The sequence below is a fragment of the Tyto alba genome, unplaced genomic scaffold (assembly GCF_018691265.1).
Source record: "Tyto alba isolate M040663 unplaced genomic scaffold, T.alba_DEE_v4.0 Super-Scaffold_41, whole genome shotgun sequence".
Lineage (NCBI taxonomy): Eukaryota > Metazoa > Chordata > Aves > Strigiformes > Tytonidae > Tyto > Tyto alba.
The window spans coordinates 19,509,671-19,534,250 of NW_024881317.1; the positions used below are offsets into that span (position 1 = coordinate 19,509,671).

The 24,580-nt window shown below is 39.7% G+C and overlaps 1 protein-coding gene across 1 annotated transcript; it reads left to right on the forward strand.

Moving 5' to 3' along the window:
• The first annotated feature begins 13,745 nt into the window (after positions 1-13,745).
• Positions 13,746-24,580, forward strand: LACTB (lactamase beta). The gene is made up of 6 exons (XM_042804066.1): positions 13,746-13,890; positions 14,511-14,577; positions 16,023-16,213; positions 16,580-16,925; positions 18,569-18,734; positions 21,153-24,580. The coding sequence occupies exons 3-6, from the start codon at positions 16,076-16,078 to the stop codon at positions 21,694-21,696; spliced, it is 1,194 nt and encodes a 397-aa protein (XP_042660000.1). The 5' UTR covers positions 13,746-13,890; positions 14,511-14,577; positions 16,023-16,075; the 3' UTR covers positions 21,697-24,580.

Sequence of the window (24,580 nt, forward strand, 5' to 3'; positions counted from 1 at the left end):
TTTGGAAGAGATTATTTTAAAATGTATTTTATTTGTGTGGATTTGGGGGAGGGGGAGGAATTTATAAACTGATATTCGCCTCACTTTTTTTCACACTTTCTTTGAGCAGTTTTAAAAGTATACCTGTATGTAAACATTGTATAATGATATGGAATAAAATGCACATTTTAGGACATTTTTTAAATTTTGCTCTCCTGTGATTTGTTTCTTCATCACATTAGCTTTCTGTGTATCGCCGTGTAAAATACACACGTGTGCAGTGTCTGTCACTGGGCTATGCTGTTAACACATTGGCTTTCGGTCTCCTCTGTGCTGTTAGGCTAATGTGTAAAACTGCAGTAGTTTGGACTGATGTGGATCTGCAGCTGCTGAGAGGGGGCCCTTTGAGGGCTGTACTACAGGAACCTGTCCCCATCATTTGATTGAATTCCCAGATGGGTGCAGAATGCAACTGTCCCCTAATGGATGATAGAGCTTTCCCAAATTATTCATTGTTGACCAAAACTGTTTTCAGTAAGATCATCGGAGAACTCTCCTGGAATTCTGTAGGAAATGGGCCCTAAAGGCCACGCTCTTGGAAACGCTACCGTGTGTTTGTGTATCTTACCTGTTAATACATATTAACTTACTTTGCTACAGTGATAAACCTTGCAAAAAAAATGATGTGTCATGTTTGCGAGAGATCCTTTCACCCAACTTTTCACTACTGGTTGCTAATTTCTACATGTGTAGGTATCTTTATTTGAATTATGAAGCCTGTCAATGAGCAACTGAAGAACTTCAAAAATAATTCTTGTTCCTTCTTTTTCTGTAGTATATTGCTGAAAGTTGATGCTGTCCATCCTTCTAGCAGCAAGGAGCTTGGTAGGAGACACATATAGATAACCTTCCAGATCATCAAAGAATCACCATTAGTGGACCCTTAGCAAGAAACTGAAAACAAGTGACATGCTCAGCAGCTGGTGTAGTGGTGAAAGGGTAAAGTAATACATAATAATTTTAGATTAAACGGGAGTTGGAGAGGGAAGGTGTACTGGTATGAGTGGCATTTTTTTTTTTTTAATTTTGTTTTAAAGGGGAGAACTGAGTAACATTAGAAGCTTTTGCATGACTCGTTTTCTGCTGCCAAGCCATCCTGAATGGAAAGGATGAGATCTCTGGCTTCACGCTTCCCTTTAAGTGTTTTCAAGGAGCAAAAATATATGTCACAAGGCTCCTACAGTGCCTTAAGCTTGTACGGGAGGCCGACAGTCTAAAGCTCCAAATAACAATTGTGCAGAGGTAAATTGTTCTAATCTCTTTCTCCTTTCTTAACCCAAGGATGAGATGTCAGGTGATGGGACTGTAAGCTCAGGCCTCCGTGGGCTCGTGGCTTTGAGCGGTGCTGCTGCTGGAGTCAGTAGGGCTGCTTCAGCTTCCAGTGAGAAGTGCTGTGCCAGGTCGTCACTTGTAGGGTAGGGCCCAAGGCCACCCAGCGAGTCAGAGGCGGTGCTGGGAGCCGAACAGAGGAGTTCCTGGCACTCAGCCACGAGCCTTGCATAGCTGGGTGTGCTGCCTGCTCCAGTGGATTGCTTTTACGGTCCCATGGTCTGTTCTCAGGTCCTAAACAATGTGTCTGAGTGAGGTCAGACCCTTTGTTTGCTGCTTAAAGTTGCTTGCTTTCCAGGAGACCACAAACTGCTTTGCGGTTTGGGGAATCTGAATTCACCTCTTACTGTGTGTAAGGGTGAGGAGGCAGCTGTGGTTTTAATGTCTTTTAATGAGGTCATGTCACCATTAATAGGGCAAGCATGTGCAAGCAACGAGATAAGAATTCATCTGAAAAAAAGACGTTTGTTGAATAGACTTCCCCAGAGTGGACTGTTGCAGATGAATCCAAAAAGCTTCATAATAGATAAAGAAAAGCTTTCCAGTTCCAAGGAGAGCTGAAGGGAGCAGTGAAGATAATGGTGAATCACACCAAGTGGCTTTTTTTTGCTGACTAGCAGAAACATCAATAGGCGCATGGATGTATTTGCTGGAGCAGGAAAATCTGTTTCTACCATGTATCATAAGGCACTACCCATTATGGATTCTTTGCATGCAGTGCCTAATCAGACAAAACTCAATGAAGCTGGAAAGCATTGGCTTCTAAAAATAAATAAATTGGGTTCTAATTTAACCCCATTCCAAACAAATGGGATTTTCTCCCTCTTGCACGTACTTTGCACAAAATATTAACTCTAAAAAGTTGTTAACTTACAGAACTCGGCATCATTCAGCATTCCTCAAGATGTGTGTCTTGGTTTGGAGAGCTACTCACCCTTTTCTTCAATGCAAAACCACATTTGGCAGTTTGAAATATACCATTATTGTGCAGCCATGCTATGTAATTGTCTTGGTTGTTTCATGAGTTGTCCTCTCAACGAACAAGTAGTTCTGAGAGCACCAGAACTGGCAAAACCTGCCTTCTTGCAGATTCATGTCTTGTAGTTGGTTGTAAATTTGCAATGAATTTTTTTCCAGATACCAAGGCATTTATGTTGTTTCTTGCTCCCTCATGGGATTTCTCTGATGTCTAATAATACGTAAGGCATGCTGCAGGGTGTGCCTTTCCTTCCATTAGGATGCTTACAGGCATGATCTTTCTATCTTAATGGTTCCTAACATTGACAAAACTTGCAGAAATACAGTTTTCCTTTGAGTTCTGTGTGATCAAAGCTAGTCATTCAGTTCAAGAGTTGTTGAGTGAGATGAGAGACAGAGATACGAATGACATATAAGTCCTTTTGTCTAGGAAACAAGGCTAAAACAGTAGCCTGCACCTATAGAGCACTGCCTCTTGGAGCTCTAGCACTTGAGTAAGAAATCTAAGTCTGTAAGGTATTATGCATATTAACCAATTTCTGATGTCATTGATGCTACTCAAAATCCTGGTCAAGTTGGCAAATTTTGCTATGCTGTTAGTATTGTAGGAGTATCTGTTACACTGGGCTGTCTATGACTGCTGTAATGTATATTGGCAGCAAAAGAAGAAATTGATTAGCCAACTAAAACATTTAAAAACAATGGGGAGGGAATACTTTTACATGGCTCGGCATTTGGGATAAGAGTATTTTTTCCTCAGGTGTTCATTTTGGTGTTTTTTTTTTTTTAATTTCTGAGTTTTTTAATAATAAAACAGGAGCATCAGTGAAAGGTTAAGTGGGAATTGCAGCAAAAAGGTCAAAGCAGTAGAGAAAATAAGGATAATGCTTTTTATCTTCATGGAGTTTTTTTGAAAATGTACACAGGAATAGTTCCTTTTAATAGAGGGAAGCTGTGTAACTTACTTTTTTCAGTGTGGGTTATATTCTTTCCAGGGTACGGAAAAATGTGTACAAGTTTGCATAATCATCTTGGCTTCAGTTATGAACCTATCTAGTTTTCTGTAAGTCATAGCTTTGCCAATTTGTCAGCTGTTGCTGAGAATTTCATAAATGCAGAATACCCTTCACAATGACAGTGCCTTAGTCAGCAATCTAGATATCCCAGTTACTGAATTTATATGAGAGCAGAAACAATGAGAAACCAAAACAGATAGAAGTCTTACAGACACATAAAAAAACTATTCCTTCCCATTTAATTCTTGACTCATAAAGCGCTGAAATGAAAGGACATTACATAGTATTTTTGGATTTGAATATTATGGCCTTTAAGGCCACTTCAGCACTGGTTTCTTCCTGTCTCTGCTGGTCTGAGGAATGGCTGGATAAAGATTAAACAGCATTTCTTTATTAAAAAAAAATACAGCCAACACACACACACAAAGAAGTCCTGCAGACCTAGCTGCAACTGACAGTACTGCGTGTCATAACAAACTGGCATGCATGGTTGTGGGAACATTTGTCATTTGTGTACAGCAAGTGTATATGGATCAGGGGTATAAAGGGATGAAATACGTTTGGGGCCATGATCCTGCAAAGTATTTTGAATGCCTTCTATTCCAGGGCCTGACCAGGATCTGCTTCTCAGAATTATTCCTTTCATCGATGTAGTTCTCATTTTTTGTCCTGAGATACAAACAGAAACATCAAGGAAGTGTTCATGTGATCTGTCCCAGCCAAAGCTTATGTCAAACACTGTTTCTTTGGATAAAATCAGCAAAGGCCTAACACCTAGTGATAGTTGTCAGTGCCACTGAAGAAAATGATGCAGGTCTGGTGCCTACGGTAGAATTCATGAGAGAATGAATAATCGGGAAGGTGAAACTGCAGAGTTCTGGTAAGTTGTTTCAACTTGCTTAGGACACATTGGTTTTGATACTAACATGGAGATCTATGTGAGAATTTCTTTGCAGGTTCACAAATAGTTAACATGTTTCTCTTGACAAGAATACTACCTAGAGAAATAGCCTGGGAAAATGCTCCAAAACCTTTCCTGGATTATGGGTTTCTGTAGCCAGCAAGGAGGAGCCTGCCAGGCTTCTTTCCACTTAATCTGGGTTGCTGTACTGCTTCCTTATTTGTTTACTGTACACACGTAGACTATAAAATAGGCTAAAAGGATGATGTAATTTGTGCAGGCTGTCAAAAAAACCCCAAATGTATATAGAGGATGAACTAGGTAAGAAAGCAGCTAAAAGGGAAATGATAAGTTAGAATTGCACACAGGGGCTAAAGGCCAGTCAGGAGGGTATAGACAGCACGAAGGTGACGTACAGAAGAATTAATCTTCCCCCTCAAAATGCTACCATGTAGTTATGCCTTGGCCTGCTCCTGTAGCCTCCGCTTGTGTTCCTGCAGCCACCGCATTCCTCTGCTACAGAGGAAGGTGGCTGGCAGAGTCCAGGTAACAGCAACTTCTTTGTCACCCCTCATCTGGGTTTAAAGTACAACACGCAGGAGCTGTTTCCCTAAAAATCAATAAAAATCCTTTTAGTGGTTCTCAACACTCTGGCAGAATCCAGGTAAAATTTCTCTATGCTAGGATTTTATTTTCAATTACCTTAACCAGGAAATCATGGCACTTAGAGAAAAAAAAAAAAAAAAAAAAGATGAACTCACCGTTTTTTGCTGCTGTTCAGCAGTTAGCAAACATGTAGCAAATGTCTATGTGCTTTTATTACACTGCCATGCAGCCATGTCTGAGTGCAAGGCATTTCCTGGAGATTAACAGCTGGGTGGGAAGGATTGTGGATACAACAGGCAGCCCAAGGGACACAAACTGGTTGTTAATCCACGGGAGGTGCTCTGTGCTGAGATTTACTGTTGTAAATTGAAATGTAAAGCACAGGGGCCTGTATATGTCTGTGGAGGAGAAGCAGAGATTATTGCCATTTTGAGCAATTATTGGCTCCTCCCTCTGCTGCCCCTTCAGTGTATGTTCTGCTAGTATTAGGAACACTACAGCTAGCAAATGAACTGAGTAGCAAAGGTTTACTCCAATATTTTTATTAATCACTTGCTATTAACAGTTTGGATTAAATTAAGGAAAATCAATAAAATCCAAGTTCAAATTGAGTGCAGATTGTATAGGCATTTGTGTCATTTTAGCTAAGTTGTTTTAAAGAAGGTCATTTTACCACACCACACAAGTGCACGTACAGTTTTGCCTATACACATATACGGAGTGTAAACAGCTGAGGCCTGCCTGTTTGACTAAGCCTTTGTCAAACAAACAGTTCCATTAGAGCAAAGTCTCCGTGTTGTAGAGTCAAGCTTTACAGAGTCATTGCACAATGAGATCTCTCTTCTGCCAAAGCTGCTGGGTCTTCAGCTGCTGTGACATTTGGTATGTAGGTTTAAAAAACAAACTGCTGTCCCCAGTGAGGTTTGCAATGCTACATTTCAGTTTCTGAAGAAAGAAACTGATGTTCAAAGGTGCTGGGTGGTTCTTTCTGATCCAAGTAGGACACCTGCATACTGTATTAAATGTGGGAGATTGCAAAATCCGAATTTAAACTAGAGTAAAGCCAGAAAGCTCTGAAATCTGTTGTCCCAGTTCCTCTTTTCCGGTATCTGTTTTGCCTTTGAAGCAATCATGAAAATACTACTCTCCTTACTGCACTGTGAACAACAAAGCCAAGTGTGTCACTTTGTTTCAGTTATAGATACGTTTCTCAGACTGCCTGGGGGTTTCTCTTAGTTTCTGTTTTATTTTCCTGTTTGAGAATTTACACCACCACCAGCTGTCCATATAAGAAATGCTTTTTACTCACACCTGTTGTTCAGATTTGACAGGCACCAAGTCGAGTAGGAACTTGTTAGCTTTCATTACACCACTTGGAAAAGATGTCATCATCCGTTAAGTAGAGCACAGCTTCCCCTCCAGCATCACTACACATTGAGCTTGATTCTCTTCTGATGCATGCATCAATATCTTGCTTACCTTCGCACTACAAGATTGTTTTTATTGGAAGTGAAGGGATGAAAAGAATCCAACCTGAGTGGCAGACATTAAGATGAGTATGCAGGTAGTAAGACTGTTCTACTGAGTAATGTTAACCACACTAAAATATAACTGTAAGTTAAGTGTGTGTATGTGTACCTGACATACACTGCTATACACCAGAAAGCATGTGTAGCATCTAAAACATGGAAATGGTTTTGGTTTGGTTCAAGGTCAAATAAATAAATGATAGTATTTCCAACTCCTGCAGTTGATGGGTTATTCCAAGTGGCAGGAGGGATAATCTGTCCCACATTAGTGCTTACTGCAGAAGTCAGTCAACACAGGTAGTTGTCTTCCCTCAGTAGTGACGTTTTTCACATGTTCTTAGTTGTTTCCCATAGCTCTGCATGCAGAGGAACAAAAGAAATACCTACTTCAGTTTTTGCAATGATCCTATTGCAGCATAAATCTGTGTAAACTCCATTAACTTTATTTACTCGTATTTTACACGTATGGAAAGCGGTTAGAGTAAAATCCCTTCTTACAGATCTGTGTAGTGAATAATAATTGTGCACTTACACATCTTTTGAGAGGTTCTTTTGAAACATGCCTCAACTTGCGAACAATAATATGAAGCAAAGGAATGGAGTGTGTAGTATGCATGGGCTCGCTCCCATAAGAATATGCCAGCCCAGTGCCAAATGCCTCCACCCAAATATCCGAGATGTTACTAATTTGATAAGAGGCCTTTTCCTGTTTTTTACAAGCCTATGCAGTTTCCCAAGCTATCTGTGCTCAGTTCTCACGAAGAGCATTTTTAGTGGCACAGAACATGTCTGCAGCGCAAAATGAAGATGTAATTGCAGCACAGGTAGGTGAAACCACACTAGGACAGATAGTCATAGCAGTGAATGTGCAGAAAATGGGCTGGCAACCAGCATGCGTGTATAGCTGGACGAGTGTTTGGTATGAACTGCAGAGAAGCATTTGGTTACGACAATAGTTATCAGTAAAAACACATGCTGGGGCTTCAAATAGTGTTGAATGGTTTGGAAAAATTGCTAGTAGATACTGAGAAGGATGTAGAGTCTTCTGTTTAGAAGAACAGATAAAGACAGTAAATGCAAATCAAGACTGTATTCGTCACACAGGGATATCTGAAGATTCACATACAAAATCTGGAAACAATTTTTCCTCCTGCTGCTGTATCTGTCAAAGGAAACGTGCCTGTTTTCTACAAGTCAGGAAGGAAAACACCTGCTGCGGGGGTAGCACTCAACCCTGGCACTTCAGGATGCCTGAATGCAGTTGCCTGGTCTGCCTCTCTCCCGTGTAAGTCAGTGGCAGGCAGGCAGAGTTCTCACTGCCCCATTTCTTGACACATAGTTGTCTGGGTCTTGTTCATTATGTTGAGCTTTGTATTTTGAGGAGAAAGGGTAGAAAGAGAGGTAGTTATCACCACTTGTAAGGAGCTCTTCCTAGAGCAAGCCAGAAAGCCTTCTTTAAGTGCCTGCACTTCATAATTGTATCTTGAGGCATGTGAGCTTCAGCATGTTACCGTATGGTTAATATGTTTAATCTTTTAGGTGTTTTACACCTTTCAAGTTTGTTGCTCTGTTTTGAAGCAACATACTTCAGTCTGAAGATATACTTGGAAAAGTCAAAGGCTGTCTGGTACCTATTTGTATTGTGTGAGTAGTGGTTACGCAAGCCATCGTTTTCTATGGTATGTTGTACCCACTGAGTGGGGAGAAAAGCTGGAGGGAGTAAAAAGGTTATACACAGCAACTGAATTCAAATGGTAAATGTGAAGCAGTTCTCGGGGTAAAAATATTTGAGTCCTCTCTGTGCTCAGTTTTCTACCAGAAAAGATTGTTGCCTGGAGAATAACTTCAAGAAAAACAGGAAATAATTCTGTATGGGTTTGGTTTTTTTTTTTTTTTCTTCTCCTTTTTGGGGGGCGGGGAGGGGGCATGTGGTGGTTTTCTTTTTTTACACTGATGTGTTTCACAGATGCTTCTTTATTACTTACTTTCAGCTGGTGACAATTATTTTTCCTCTGAGTCCCAAGAGGTTTAAAGTAGGCCCTGAATTAAAAGTACGAGGAAATCACCACTGAAACTAGAGTATGAAAACTAATGTTTTTGCAGAGAAGTAAAGAGAAATGTGTGTGCCCTTTTGCTAGTCTGTAACCACAGCATGGTCTTTTCAGCATTCCTTTTCCTGACATGCAAAATATTTCCCAAACTCCCACCCTGTTGTTTCTAGGATCTGTGTCAGGCTGCATTCAACTTGTAAAACTAAGGCAGTATTGATGTGACACTACAAAACTCTTTTGTGTTCTGTTATATTGAAAGTAAACAATTCCTAGGTGACACATCCTGGGTACACAGGAAAAGGGAGTAAATTAAGGAGGGTTATGTTCCTTTTATGGTGTGTGTGTCGGGGTGGGGAGTTGCCAACCTGTGGTGCTGCACAAGTCTCCAGGTATGAGCTGCTGCTTGGAGGGCAGGGCCAGCCCTGCTGGCCTCCTGGTTGAGCTTGAGGACCACCACTGCTGCCCCATCTGTTAACTTGTAACGGGGACGTGGGCATGGCACGACTGTGCTGCTGGTGTGACCACAACAGGAACAGTGTTCCTGGGTAGTGTAGAAAAAGTACAGCATGTTTAACTACTCAAGAAGTTAAGATTAACAAATATCTGCATCACAGTTCAAGCAGAGCTGATGATAAACATGTTAATCTCAGTGTCTAAAGACCCCCTGGTTTTGATGCTACATTTTCTTCTGGTCAAGACATCTTACAGTTCCTGATTAATATTCCTCTGCTAAGTAGTTGGAGAATTCACCCACCTATGCCCTTAGTTTAGGAAAAAAAAAATAAACCAAAACCAACACAAAACAAAAAACAACCCAAAAAACAGCTCAGGGAAGATTTTAATCTTAAAATAAAGCTGTGAGTATGCACCTGTTTACACACCTTTTGGGGAAGGGGTGCCTGGCTTTTAGCTGGGTCTAACTGTAGAATGTTATTGCTACACATTGGTAGGATTAGCACTATTACTGAAATGGTATATGCATTCTAATCTTGCAGGTGTTATCTTATTTGATAAGCAAATAATAATACTCTGAGAACTGCTACACTGACCAAGACCAAACAAAAAATGTACGTGGGTGAGGAGTCTGTAACAACAACTCAGTTCAGTAAGGCTGCGACAACCAAGAGATCCGGCTGCAGTGGAGCCACCCCTTTTGCTAACAGCTGATTAAACTGGTAAGGTTTATTACTGCCATCTACTGTACAAATGCTTCAAGCCAGAGGGGAATAAAAACTATCTCTTGGTTCTCAAATAAATGAAATTAGTTATGAAAAGGGAGAGAGAAAGCAGAGCTTGATTTCTCTCTACATCTAACATTCCCTTTATTTGTAGTCTTTTCAAAATCAGCAATAATCTGGGTTTTTTTAAATCTTTCCCATACTGAGAGTAGAAGCATCAGGTGTGATCAAGGGAATCATTATCCGTTTACTCTCTGCATTTTCCATCAAAATCAGTTTCACCTATATCTATGTATACAAACATAGATAATATTTTTTAATTGCTTCTTTCCTGTTCTTCTTCATTTTATCTAGCACAAATACAAATTACAGTTCTTTTTGCCAATTTTAGCTTTTGTCTGTTAATTTTAGATTCAACATGTTTAGATCTAGAAGTCTTAACAAAAGCTACAGTCTTTAATTATTGGAATCCCGTTGGAATAATTGGAACCCACTGGATAAATGGAACACTTCATTGTTTCGCAATAAATCCAAACAAAGGAGTTCCCTCGCACTGCTACTTCCTACATTTTTAAAAGACCCTTCCTACAAACTCAACCTGCAAGCTTCAGTTTGCATGTGTGGCAGTTATAAATGGTATTTAATAGGATGAAAGGGCAGAGTTGGGCTCATGATTTCAGAACTGGCCAGCCCTTTATCAGGGGAATACTAATTGGCATCATTTGTTTCCTGTTATTCAAGCCTTAGATGTTGTTTGTTAAGAACATTACCAATATTTTCAATTGCAATGGAAATGTTAAATTAAGGGACATGTCACTGTAGAATTTTGCCACATCAGTGAGCTAGAAAAGCAGATGAGATCATCACAAAAATACTGAGATCAAAGTTGAGACCTACAAGAAAGAGCAGCCATAACAACATCTGTTAAACATTGATGAGACATCAGGATCCGCACAAGCACTTGCAGAAATGGAGGAGGACTGACAGAAATTATGAAGTTGTTTTCGAAATGCCTGTAGATTTCTTCTTTTTAGAGTCATATTTTAGGAAAACTGGATGAAGCCTTGTGATTTGCAGATACCTGATGTTTCCACATACTGCTGACCACCAGCAGCAGGATGAGCACATTACACCTTTTCACGGTGGGCTACACCACTGCAGAACAGTATAAAAGCTACTGCCCACCTTGCTGTTGTTCCCCAGCGCACACAGTAAGTGTGCTTTATGAAAAAGCCAGTGAACGCAGTAGTGTACAACTACAAGAGGAAGGTGGCAAGGAAGATAGATAAGCACTTTGTTTTAAGGTCTCGTGTTACTGAGCCTTTGGTGTTTGTCTTACTCAAGGGCTATAAAGCTTTAAAGGGTTCTTGATGGTGAGACTCTAAAGCTGGCTGGCATTGAGGTGAGTGAGCACAGCCCTGCTTTGCTGAGAGGCCCATTGTGTTACACCATTCTTTATCATCCGAATAGGGCATATCTCTGCACACAGGCTTTTCAAATCTGGTAAGTACAACTTGGCAAGGAGGCAGAGCAGAGGAGAAGTCAGCTGGTTTAGTGCTAAACCATGTGGAGTTTTTCCACCATGCCAGAGGGGTCTCCAGATGGACTTTTCTGGCTGTGTTACATAAGAAAGATGGATTACAGCTGGGAGTCCGTGCCTATACTTCTAACTGACTGATGGATGAGAAGAAAAACGTTGTTTTTTTTTTTGTTGTTGTATTTAGAATTGGATTAGCCTAGTGCTTGCTGTCCTCATTTTCTATTGCTATCAGTGACAGCAGAAAATTCTCAAAACCTTGTAAGCCTGATAACTCCAAGTTAAGAAGAACAGCAGCTTAGGGAAAGATACAACAGATAACAGCAAGCCATCCTGTGCTACTGTATTTAATACAAAGCTCTTCATTAAGGCAATCAGAGAAAAATAGCAGGATCAATTTCTGGCTTAGGCCCATTCAAAAGCATGATGCCCAAGAGCGTTCCTACTGAGCAGGTTAAGGTAAGAATGCGGAGAATCCTGCTGCAAAACGCTTCTAGAGGCAGTTTAACACACTGAAAATGAGTTACGAGAAAGTAAATACAGTATCTTGTACCAGTTCAGTATGAAGTTGTGCTGTGATAAGCAATGGAGTTTTATTGAGAAAATACTAATGAGAAATAAATGCCTGCAGTGGAGAAGTGTAGCATCTGGTCTGCATTTGACTTCATGCATGAAAGGTATTTGGCCTGACTTCCTGCCAAATCCTGCAAGTTTTGAGATCATCAGACACGAAGGAGATTAAACTCCCCAGGTTGGCATCCCAGAATTTTCCCCTAGCAGAGCATATGCGGAGTTCTAAAAGGACAAACTTCCTACTTTTGCTTACAAGTATGGTTCATTTTTTTGTTCTTTTTTTTTTTTTTTTTTTTTTTAAGCTGTTGTATTCTCTGTCAATAACTGTGACATGGAGTGGCCATTAGTAAAGGTTGTTAGCTGTTGTTCAAGAATCCTTCAACAAGTATACATCAGGTTTTAAGTCACTGTCTACCCCAGAAAATTCCAAGAAAGAAATGGAAAACCGCTGCACAATCCATCAAACTGGACACTGTGGGATTTCTGCACAAGGAGCTTTCTCCCTTGCTAAGTAATGGTAGATCCTGGTCAATCTACTTGTGATTTGCAGGATTCAAAATCCTTAGAACAATCCAGTCTGAGGCATTCCCTTGATAGGATGGGCTGAACAGGTAAAAGGAAGGCTACTATGAACATTTCTCAACTGTTCTGCTGCTTTTGATATCGCCTCTAGAATTTAATACTCGTCTTGGACATGACATGCTTAGTTCATATGAACTAGTCCCTCCCTGTCCTCCACTCTTGCAGTTAGACTACTGGACTACGTAGTCTGAAATACAAAAGAGCAATGAGAGTGTTAAAAAGAGACTGAAATGAACTGTTAATGAGGGCTTTTTTAAACCTTCTTTGGACCTAACATCATCTGCTCCAGCATCATTGTAATTAGTAATTTTACAGCAATGCTATCTAGGAAGGGGATGACTGAGTCCATCCATACTAATGAAGTATTTTGACGCTCCACTTAGACATGTGGACTAAAAATTCTGCTGACAGCAGAAGGTTTTGGATTTGCCTTTGCATTAGGCCCATACAGTCTCTTTAATTGTCATAAAGGGCTGATGTGAGGATCACAAATCTGCAGACTCATCTGCTTGGCAAAGCTCACAAGTGTCCTGGTTATTGGATGTATCCTTGGATGAGCTATTAAAAGTTTATTGGAAACAAAATATGTGGAAGGTTTTGAGATAGTTTAAAGCGTCAGTTGGAAGGCATTGTCATCTCTGTAGTCTCTGTCTAAAGAGAGCAACTACATGGAAAAATTATTTCTGTGAGCAAATGCTTGCTGTGCTATTGGCACTGCTCAAGGCTGAAACTTGACCCAAACCAGCATTGGAAAAGTCAGCGTTTGTAAGTAATTCTTCACTAATCTAGATCAGATATGCTTATCTTGCAGTTAAAAGGTTTTATCTGGCTTGCTCTGCTTTAGTTCTGCCAGGCATACGTTTAGCAGCAGGCGTGTTTCATTTGATCCTGCAGTCACTTGCTGCGGAGCACGGAGTTGAGACCAGAAATTACGTCGTGCCTTGAAATATCCTTCATCTTCTCTCCATCCTTTTCGTACACAGCGGTGCAAGGGAAGTGTTGGTTAAAACCGGCTCGTTCGGTCAGAGCCGCGTTGGTGCTGGCAGGGGTGGCAAACTCTGCCCCCTCGGGAGAAAGGGTAAAGCGGTGCCGGGCTCTCCGTGGGCTCCGGTTACCCGGCAGAGAGGAAGTGCTTTAAAATCTTTGAGGGTTATGGATTTGGGAAGGAGTCACAGGGATTTGACTCGTGTTGCCAAACACTGCTGGTGGTTACATCACCCGCCGTTCCCGCTCCCCGCGGGCGCGCAGCCGTGAGGCGGGGGCTCGATGCGCTCGGAGCTCGGGCCGAGCGAGCGCTCGGGAGCGGCTGGAGCCGCCTGGCGGGCGGGGCGGCGGCGGCGGCGGCGGCGGCGGCGGCGGCGGCCATGCAGGGCCTGGCGCGGGCCCTGCGGGGGGGCGGCGGGGCCGGGGCGCGGCGCTGGGGTTGGGGGGTGGCGCTGGGGCTGGCGCTGGGGGTGAAGGTGCCGGCGGGCAGCGAGGCTGACGGCGGGCAGGGGGCGGACCCGCTGCCGCCCCCTCGGGGCTTCGGCGCGGCCATCGAGAGGAGTCGGGACCTGCTGCGGCGGGTTAAGGTGCGGGGCCGAAGGGGAGCCGGGGGGGTCTCCCGTCGCTGGCTGTCGCGGGAGCTGCCTCACGGAATAGTTCGTTATTTTTGTTCTCAGTGAGGTGTCCGCGAAGGCTGTTGGCGCTTGGGCCGGGCAGGGCTCCGTGCGGGGCCGGCGCGGGGGGGCCGGGAGGCCGGAGAGGCGAGAGGCGAGGGGCTCGTTCGCGCAGCGCCCCGGGGTTACTGGGGAGACCTCCGTGGGGTTACTGGGGAGACTTCCGTGGGGCTCCTGTGAGATTCCGCTTGCTAATAAGTGATGCGGCTTGCCTGTTAAGTATTAACTCTGTCATGTTTTGTTTCTGTTCAGTTATCCTTGCGTGTTCTGACCGCTAATTTAGTTAAAACACTGGATAAAATAGTTTTTTTAAATTATTATTCTTGTTAGAGATATTTTCCCCAGTTGTTGGATTAAAATGTCTGCTTTTCCAAAATTCTGCCCAGCTAGTATTTAACAAAATTCCCACTGTAATATGACAACAATATGCAGGTGTGTTTGTAGGATTGTTCTTGCATTTTTAGGGTGTGGGAGAAAGGTGGTTTTTAACTGTAAAGATTCTTCTTAATGTCTTCTGTCCGTTCTTTTGACAGGATGAAGCAGGAATCCCAGGTATACTGGTTGGAGTTTCTGTAGATGGAAAGGAGGTTTGGTCAGAAGGTTAGTATATGGCAGTGGTAGTTGTGCACACTGTCGGGAAGCGATGAATATTTTAAAAATTAAAAATTCAGACACACTAATCAGGCTGGGATTTCATCCACTTGATGTCCCATCTCCAGACAGTGGCCAGAAACAGGTCCCTAGAGAATATGAAGTAATACTTTCCATGGTAAACTTCAGTAATTTCCAGGAATTGATAATTTATTAATTTTCTGAATGTGCTAGTATATCTCAACAGTTATGTTTAAGAACCTTCCATTAATTTAGTTAGTCTTTGAATATACTTATACTGTAAGCATACAGCCGTATGGGGGTCTGGTAGAATTGTGTACAGTAGGTAAAGAACTGTTCTCCCCACAGGAACTTACTTAATACTCAGAGTATTAATGGCTCACATTTGGTGATCTGTTTCCCATTTGTGGGCTGAGGTGTAGATTTTTACTGGGAGTGTACTGAGATTTAACAGGTGTCATCCTTCCAGAAATTGCGAGTGATTTTTCTGGTTACACAGTTTATTTTTAAATAGAGTCTGTTAGTACTGCTCATATCATGTAGACATTTGATGTTCATTTAAAAAACCCAGCAAGCTGTGTGTCTGTTTTCAGAAACATTTTCATAACGTGTTTTGGGTTTTTTGGATAACTATTAGAGTACAGTTTTATATAGACAGACGTGCATTGATTTCAGACTTTGCTTGTACTAAACACTGCAAATGTGTCATTACTGTATTTCATTGCTTTTTATGCTGCAACATCCCTTGCACAGTTTCTTCAAACCTGGCTCAAACTGAAGGCTAATATGGGAGCTTGATAATGCCTTAGTAATTCCAGTTCTTGCTAACAGGTTTTTGGGTTGGTTACATAGGAAAACACTGGTATGGAGATTATTAAGTTGTCTTTTAATTGAAGTCATGCTGGGTGAAGTTGAAACATGGTGTATTACACCACTGTTTTGTGAAGCTTTGCAGCTTGGGTAACTGCTGTGTGTTTGTGTGTAATTTCCTTTCCCAGTTTCTATATTGATAAAATAAGACCCTTCACTGATTCAACCATTAACTCAGAACAATAAAAGGAGTATTTATGACTGTTGGTCAGTTATTTTACAGTCTAGATTTTGGTCTCTTTAGTTTTTCTACATTGAATATTTGACCTCAAGAGTGTAAACTTTGTCTTAGTCTTCAATCTCATTTATCTTTAGGTTTGTTTTGTAGTCTTAATCAGTAATTTGGGATGACATTGGCCAATACAATGAGCTTTGATTAAGTGTTCCTACTACATTAAGGTGCTATTAACTGAAGCAGGAGCAGGGATAGCTCAATGCTTCATGTCCCACTTTAGCTAGAGGAAAAACATTTTAAGGAACCAGTAAATCTAATTAATTGCAAATAATTAATTCAGCATGACTCTACACAAAATATTTACCACAGTGTTGTTATTTTCTTAAAGGTTTGGGTTATGCTGATGTGGAGAATCGTGTAGTATGTAAGCCAGAGACGATCATGCGAATTGCTAGTATTAGCAAGTGTCTTACAATGATGGCTGTTGCAAAACTGTGGGAAGAGGGGAAACTGGATTTAGATGCTCCAGTGCAGAAATATGTCCCTGAATTTCCAGAAAAAGTCTACGAGGGTGAAAAGGTATGTAATTCTTTACTGGTAACATTTTTTTAGTTTTTTTGTTCCTGTCATTGCATAGCCATATGTGTAACAGGTGCCTTTATCTGCACCTGTGCCTGTAAACCACCAGATATCATTTAGACAAGTATTGATGTTTGCTGCTCAAAAAAGCAAGGCTGGAAATTTGGAATTTCATTTTTATATCAAGTGTGTAGTGTGTGTATATATATATGTATAAATTTTAGCTGAGTTTAGTACATGATATTTAAAAGGTCTTATATCTTTGTCTGGTCCTCGTCCCGTTGAATTTTGCTTTTCTCATGATTCAGTGTGCATCATATCTTTAACGAAGAGACCTCACATTTAAATGTTCTCCTTTCTACCCAGGTCGCTATTACTACAAGACTGTTGGTTTCACATCTGAGTGGGATTCGTCACTATGAAAAAGATATCACAAAAGTAAAGGAAGAAAAGGAAAAGGCAAACAGAGCATTTAAACTAACAAAACCCTATCAGGATAAAGAACAAAAAGAAAAAGAAGGCAAAGGGATTGAAAAGACTGATTCTGTCAAACTGAGGAAAGAGCACGAAGGTGAAGTAAAAAGCCGAAATTCCAAACCTGGCAGAAGAGACAAGGAATTTGAGCAAGAAGAGTATTATTTGAAGGAAAAATTTGAAAGCGTGATTGAATCACTGAAGATATTTAAAAATGATCCTTTATTCTTTAAACCAGGTGAGCTTCTATTCATTTAGACCAAGATGTGCTCTTCTGGTGAAAATTTTGTTTCAGAGTGTTTTACATGCAGTGAGGACAGAGTCCAGTAAAGAGTGTTTGTGTGGGATTCTTGTTTTGTTCTGCTTCCTCCCTCCTTTTTTTTCTTCTTGTGCCCCATTAAAAGCTCAACGGAGGAGTATTTGGGCTGTTCTGCACAAACCATCTGGTCATGTAATTATCTTAAAACTGACATAACTTCTGAAGACTGAACTGATCAGGATTTTATCGGTTCAATTTTAGATAAGTCTTGTACAGATATCTTTACCAATCTGCTGATTTAAAGAATTATGCTTATATAGATACCTTCTAATGGTATATCTGCACCATAATCCAGCAGGTTCAAAATGTGGTGTAGCCAAGACTTAAAAGGTAATACAAAGAGTTGCAGATAATGCAGGCGAGAAGAGAAGATGGGACCTTAGGTAGAATAAGACTTTTCTCCCAGGACCTCCATGTAATGCAGTGAGTGCTATAACATGTACCAGTTACTGAATTAATAGATGCTAAAGCAGATTATAATTTTGGTAACAAATTTGTATCTACAACGTATTTTGTAAGCGGATACCAACTTGCTGTGTTCATGCTCTGGACCTTCTAGATGTGAACCAAAGCAAAAAACTGTAGTGAGGCACTAAACTGGAGTTAAGAATTCTACAGAATCACAGAATTTTTGAGGTTATTTATTGTTGGAATTATTTAAATTAATTCTAGAGAGGGCTTTGAGGAACTTCAGGTGTAAGTTTTAAGTGAGTTAACAGGCAAATGATCTGCACTGCTAACAAAACCAGTAAATAATGTCCGTTTAAAGAGAGAAGGGTAGGAAGGGGGAGAAGTTAACCACTTGCCAACTTGGAGAGTTCTAGGAACCATTTCAAGCAAGAGATCTGTCTCGACTATAGGCAGTTCAGCAGTTGTTTGATATGTAGATGTTTCACAAAAAGCATTAGGGCAAGAATGAGATTTAAAAAAAAACCCGAAATATTGTTTTGTAAATAAATTATATTGTCTTAAATAATATGCATGTTAGTGATCATATAATCTTTCAGGATATTCTAGAACTAGAAAATTAGAATTAGAAACAGTATGACAAAAGTGATTAAGACCTTTGAAAACACAGAGTGAGTACTATCCTTGTCTTTCTGTCTCCAGGTTATAGACAATCAAGTCACAGTAAGTGAGTGCCTTTTGAGAAGTAATTTTATGGTTTGTTTCAGTTTTCCAAATCCTGACATCCCGGTTAGAACTGGTACAGTAAATCTTGTGGCAAGGTTGTTAAATGCCAGTCTTCACATCTTGACGTAAAACCTGGCTGTACGTGCAGATCCCTCAAAATTTTTTAGTGCTGTTCTCAGAGCTACCTGCACTTAGCAAGCATCTGTGTCTGCTGCAGTGCAGAAATTCCTCAGGCCCAGTGTCATACGCTTGTCATTCACATCATATTAAAATGTGGCTGGAGGAGGGGGAAAGTGTTAACTGATTATTCATTGCTATATATAGTTTTATTTGCACATGTGATACCTTAAATTTTATCCTTCAGGTTCTTTTTAAGCATCATGTGACTAACTTTTTTTTTCCCCCCTTTCTCATTGTTTTTCTTCAAGGTAGTCAGTTCTTGTATTCAACATACGGCTTTACTCTCTTAAGTGCTGTTGTGGAGAGAGTCTCAGGACAGAAATTTACAGATTATATGCTAAAAATGTTTCATGATTTGGATATGCTGTCAACTGTGCTAGACGACAATGAAGCAATGATATATAACAGAGCAAGGTAAACAAGGATAAAACCTTTATTCCCACAACGATTGCTCTTTAAGCCAACTGAATTAAAAATGTGTGGTTTTTATTTTTTTTCCAGGCTTTTAAATGAAGTGTTTTATGTTATTTCGAAGTTAGTCATATAACTGATTTTATGTCAGCATTATGGTATTGGTTCTGTAATTAGCATGTAAAATTACAGAATAGGAAATAAGTATTTCCTGTTATAAGACTGTATGGGGGGGGAATGAGAGGGGTGACTTTGAATTTTGCATTTATTTGGGGTACAAATAAACAAGTAAGTGTAGAGTGAAATAAAGGAGTAACTAGGAGATTATATTAGAATATATAGTTACATTGGCTTACTTAATACACTGACATTTTGAGAGTTCTGAGGAATTGTAGTAGTCTCATGGTAACACAAGGTTTCCATAAACTAAATTTTAATAGCAATTTTAAACAGAATTTTAATCCTTGTTAACACAGAACATACTTTATCAATAGATTTATTTTTATTAACTTAAAAAAAAAAAAAACTCCAACCAAAAAGCACCTAAAAACCCCCACCGACCAGACACATTTATGTAACTGTATAGTCCATTCTAATATAGTGGATAAGGGTAGAGTTTCTGGTCTTTCTCTTCAGTATTATTTTATTTCCTTACCTGTCCGAGCTCTGAAATTGATTTATTGACTCACCTGTTAAATTTTGTTGCAGGAGAAGAACTCTCACTGAATCACAAAAGCAGGTTATGGAAAAAGTCTCATGAAAATGAGACTTGAACTTTTGAAAAGTTTGGCTTCTAAAACGCTCTCAAAGAATGAAAATGGTGATGAACGTGTTGAATCTAAGGTTTATAGTACTTACATATAAGTGTATATTTAAAGTGTGTGTGTGTACGTACACACACACAGAGCCATTTGTAATGTTTGAGGGATAGTTTTACTGCTGTATTCTAAGATGCTTTGTGCTGGTATTTATTTTGTTTGCAAATTTTCAGAGGCTGTTCTGTAGATCTGAATGCTGGTGATGTTCTTATAAATTATCAAGCTTGTATAGTCAAGCTCTTTTAAATATACTTGTGTATACTAACCCTTTTATAAACTGAAATGTGATAGGGATGAAAGAATTGGGACAGATGCTGTTTTGGGGGTCTTTTTATGGGCTGCTAATTGTTATGCAAAACTGAGACGCTAATGTGACGATTTTCCTTCCACAAATAGCTAGATTGGTGCCTCAAACTAGAATATATTGACATGCTGTGTTTTGTTTAATGGTTGGGTTATGCCATATTTTACTGACATGAAAATGTTTAAAAATTCATGTTCTAGATCCTTTAGAGGTGTAAGTCAAGCATTTCAACGTCTTTGTAACAGGTTTTATTGTGACCAAAAACTTGACTATAGGGACACAGAGATAATCAAGTCGCCGGCAGAGTTGATGGTAGTCTTGGACCATTCATGTCTCTTCCTTTGCTTCAACCTCTGATTTTTAGTATTATGGCTTTCAGGAGTTCCCTAAAAGGTTTCCAGTATAAGTGCAGATAGGGAATGTCTCTCTGGACTGTTTGATAGTAGGCTTGCCCTGCCTCTCCTCCCCCCACCCCCCCCCCTTTTTTTTTGTGGTTCCTTTTCACGACTCTCCAAGTAGTACATGGGTCTCTTGTGGTCCAAAAGCCAAAGGTTGAAATTCATCAGATTATATAGTAGTTACTCGACTTTCCTTTTCATATGTTGTATGAAATGATTGAACTGTTTGTTTCAAAAGCATAATTCAGTCTACACTCGTGTTGTTCGTCATAGTTTTTTCTGCAATTCTGGCTGGTATTTTCTCATTTGTTTTTTAATGACAGGTTTTGCAAGGCTCTTTCATGCTTCTCACCTTTCTTAGCAGTTCCAGAATACTCAGCTGTAGTATATGGCAACTGTAATGAGGCAGTGGAGGGAAATAAATCATAAATGGGAACTACTGTCTCAAAGCAGGCACTTAGGTTTTCAGTGAAATTTCAGCTCAGTGTCTGATAATTGTGGGGTAGCTGTAGGATTCCTCTTTCTTAAAACACCTTAAATCTAGTTACAGGGATTTATGGAAAATCCTGTGCTGGCTGATCTCTAGATTTCTGTCACACCTCTATTATGTATATTGCCATTACTCTTAGTATATCCTAGGAATAAGTAGACGCATTAGTACTTTTACTGAAACTAAGCTCCTAACCTAAGAAGTCACCTTAATTTTTGTTCTCCTGTCTGAATTTCTTGTTGATTTTTCTGCAAGAAATATATTTAACAAAAATATATTTTAAAAAATTATAAAGTTTCGTGAGAACAACCTAATGCATGCTCAGTTTTGCTCTTTTTTTTATGGTAGGGGAGCTTAAAATAGTGGTACATAGCATCTGAGAATGACAAGTTGAATTTTCTTGAATTCTAGGTGTTACGTTTACAACAAAAAGGGACGGCTGGTAAACGCACCGTATGTGGACAACTCTTACAAGTGGGCTGGTGGTGGCTTTCTGTCGTCCGTAGGTGATCTTCTGAAATTTGGCAATGCCTTGTTGTACAGTTATCAAGCTGGACAGTTTAAAAACACTAATGGCAAACTTCTTCCTGGGTACCTCAAACCAGACACAGTCGCAATGATGTGGACCCCAGTGCCAAAAACGGAAGTATCATGGGACAGGGATGGTAAATATGCAATGGCTTGGGCTGTAGTAGAGAAAAAACAACAATGTGGCTGTTGCAGACAGCAGAGACACTACGCATCTCATACAGGTGGTGCAGTGGGGGCAAGTAGTGTCCTCCTAATTCTTCCAGAAGAGCTGGACTCTGAAGCTGTAGCTACTGGGCTCGTGGCACCACCTAGAGGAGTAATTGTTAGTATTATCTGTAATATGCAATCAGTTTCACTCAACAGCACTGCCTTAAAGATTGCAAGGGAATTTGATAAAGAAAAATGGGCACAATATATAGATTAAAAAAAAAGAGGTACGTGTAACTGAACTCACTGTACTGAAACATGAAAAACAAATGGAGAAGGGTATAATTGGACCCAAGATCACTAAGAATATGTGAAGAAAAATCATCAAAAATTCACTTAACTAACTTCCGCTAGTGGTGCTAAACTTACGTGTGGAATTTCATCTCTCAGGGACGTTCCTAACTTCCAGAAAAGGAGAATGTAACAGTCAATTTTGACTTCGTGTAGTACCTGTGTAAATTATCATTATATTAGCAGGTTTTTTTTCTCATCTAGTCAAGCACTTGACCAAGATTAAAAAAACAAGCATTGGTTTCTTGCACTAAGTACAACAGAAAATTATCTACCTTAAACACTGAACTTTTGAAAAATTTCACATCTTGATTTGAGCACACGAAGATGTAATTTGTTATTCTCACAGTTCCTGTCTGCCAAAACTGTTTAATATTCCTTTTTAAATAATGGGTTTACTGTTGATTTTTATATTTTTACATAGCGCTTTTCTTTTTTGCTTAAAAAGAAAAAAAACCCTACAAGCTCCAAATCTTGAAGCTACCTCCACAATGCAGATTTGTACCAGAAGTAGTATGCTTTTGTCAGAGCTGTGGATTGTTAAGAATTAGAAACTGATGAAGCTAGAGTAATGTAAGTAAAAATCTTTTTGTTATTTAATGTCCTCTCTTCCATTTTTATTGGACACAGAGAATGTCTGAAACTAGTTTACTGTGAAATATAAGGGTGTTATTTCCACAGTTGAATATACCTGAATAGCACAACATGGTGAGCTGTTAAACTGTCTTGTTTTTGAATGATACACATGCTAACTTTTGTAGCCAGAAATGGCACTGTATTCTGTAGTGTAGGTGTTCCTTTAGCTGTAGGAATTGGGAACTCAAATAACTCCAAAAAATTTAGAGCCCAATCTTGAAGCCAGTAGTAGAAGTCTGTCAGACTTTGAGAGTTTTTTTTGGAAACCATACTTTTTTCCGTTTGGAGGCCTGCCTCGAGGAGTTTCTTTTGGACAAGGCTGAACAAGAGATTGTGATAGAGTTCAAAGAAGCATTTTCTGATCTTCAGTTTTATTATAGGAATACAATAACATCTGAGTGTGTTGATTATGTAATGGCATGGAAGATCTCCAAGACTTGCCTCCCACCCCACTCCCCCTGCAGTTACATCAGACAGTATTTCCAGGCTGAGACAAAACAAAATAGCTGTCAGGAAAGGTTGGAATAGTTGCATCCCTGCACTGTTTAGTAAGCTCTGCTTCTCTGAATTTAAGGAGCAAGATGTCTTAGATAACAGCTAGCAGAAGACAGCCTTACCCACTTCTTTTCCAAGTTAGTGCTTTCGGCATTAACTTCATAGCTGTTACCTACCCTGTGATGAAACAACATGCTGTCATCTCTGTTTCCAGTATGCCTATGATAACATTTATTACCTAAGACTGAAAAACCAGGAAATTTAGTATTTTAAGGTGTTGGTGTTTTACATACTTTTTTTAATTGAAACTAGTAGGACTGGCTTATTACTCTTCAAAATTACAATCATTCTTGTGCCTTAAAACAGTAAAAGCTTACACCTAAACTATTTGCTTGGGTTTTCTGGCCCACTCATCAAAACATCACTTTTCAAATTCATGAATAATGGTTTGTCTTTATCTCAAGAATATCAGATCACTAGAGGGAACCTTTCTGAACAAACTTTCATTTGGTCAGGCAGTAAATTATCTACTCTTCCACTGAAGTCTGATATTGTTTGACAGTTCCAGTACAGAAGTACTGGAGGTGAGCATCTTCTACAGTAGCAACTTTTTTTTTTTTTCTCCAGTCCTGAGCACCTACTAGCTAGGTAAACATGCAGCAGCAGAAATGATTGCCTGTTTTACACAGTTAACAAGAGTAAGTAGTTCTGAGTTGTTTTCATGTTGAAGAAGACATGAATAGAAATAGACATATTACAATGTTTTAAACAGACAATCTGAGAAGTAACTTATTTTAGGATTTATAACACTTTTCTTGTATGATGCATCTGTTTTGCAAATGGTATTGTACTTGAAAAACCATTTTGCATACTTGAGAGAAAACAAGTTTCACTCACTGACCACTGTGTTTGGATTTAGACAAAGATTCAGAATGTCGAAGGCATACATTGACCATTATGCTTGTCTGCATATGACTAAGCACTAATAAATGTAAATATTTGAAGTATGTATGAAAGTGAGTAATGGTAAGAAGTGTCTAAGGCATTTTGAACACCAAGATATTAATAACAGTGTCTCACTCCCCTCATAGAATATGTTTAGCCACCAACTGTTTATATGCATACTATGTTCTTTATCTCCCGTTAACTTAAGGCCTTTAAAAAAACCTCTATTGTCACACGTACAGTATTGGAAATGCTATGACATCTAAATTTCATTTTCCAGTACCTGGAACAAAATGGGCCACTGACCTTCTCTGATTTGCTATTTACTTAATCCTGAGTTGTTATCTTTTAAGTTAGAGAAGGCAAGAGATACAGGAGACTAGGAATCAATCTGGCCTTAGCACATGTATTCAGGTCACAAGTGAATGAGTATTGCTACTTTGGTCTTTGTTCTGAAGCCAGTTATTTGACGGACTGGTATTAGGTGTGGAAAAAGGTCAATTCAGAGCAGCTTTCATGATAAACCTGCTATTAAAATTTTTAATTAACCTTCATTGTGGAAACACAGTATGGCACTGACATAAAACTGTACTTTTCTTAAAAGGCATGTATACTAAAGTGGTACATCTATTTCTGTATCAAACACATACTTTTTGCATCTGGTAATCATCGTAAGTGTTTACTCTTTGAATTAACTGAAATAAAACTTACCTTGCAAATGCAATGAATTGTAA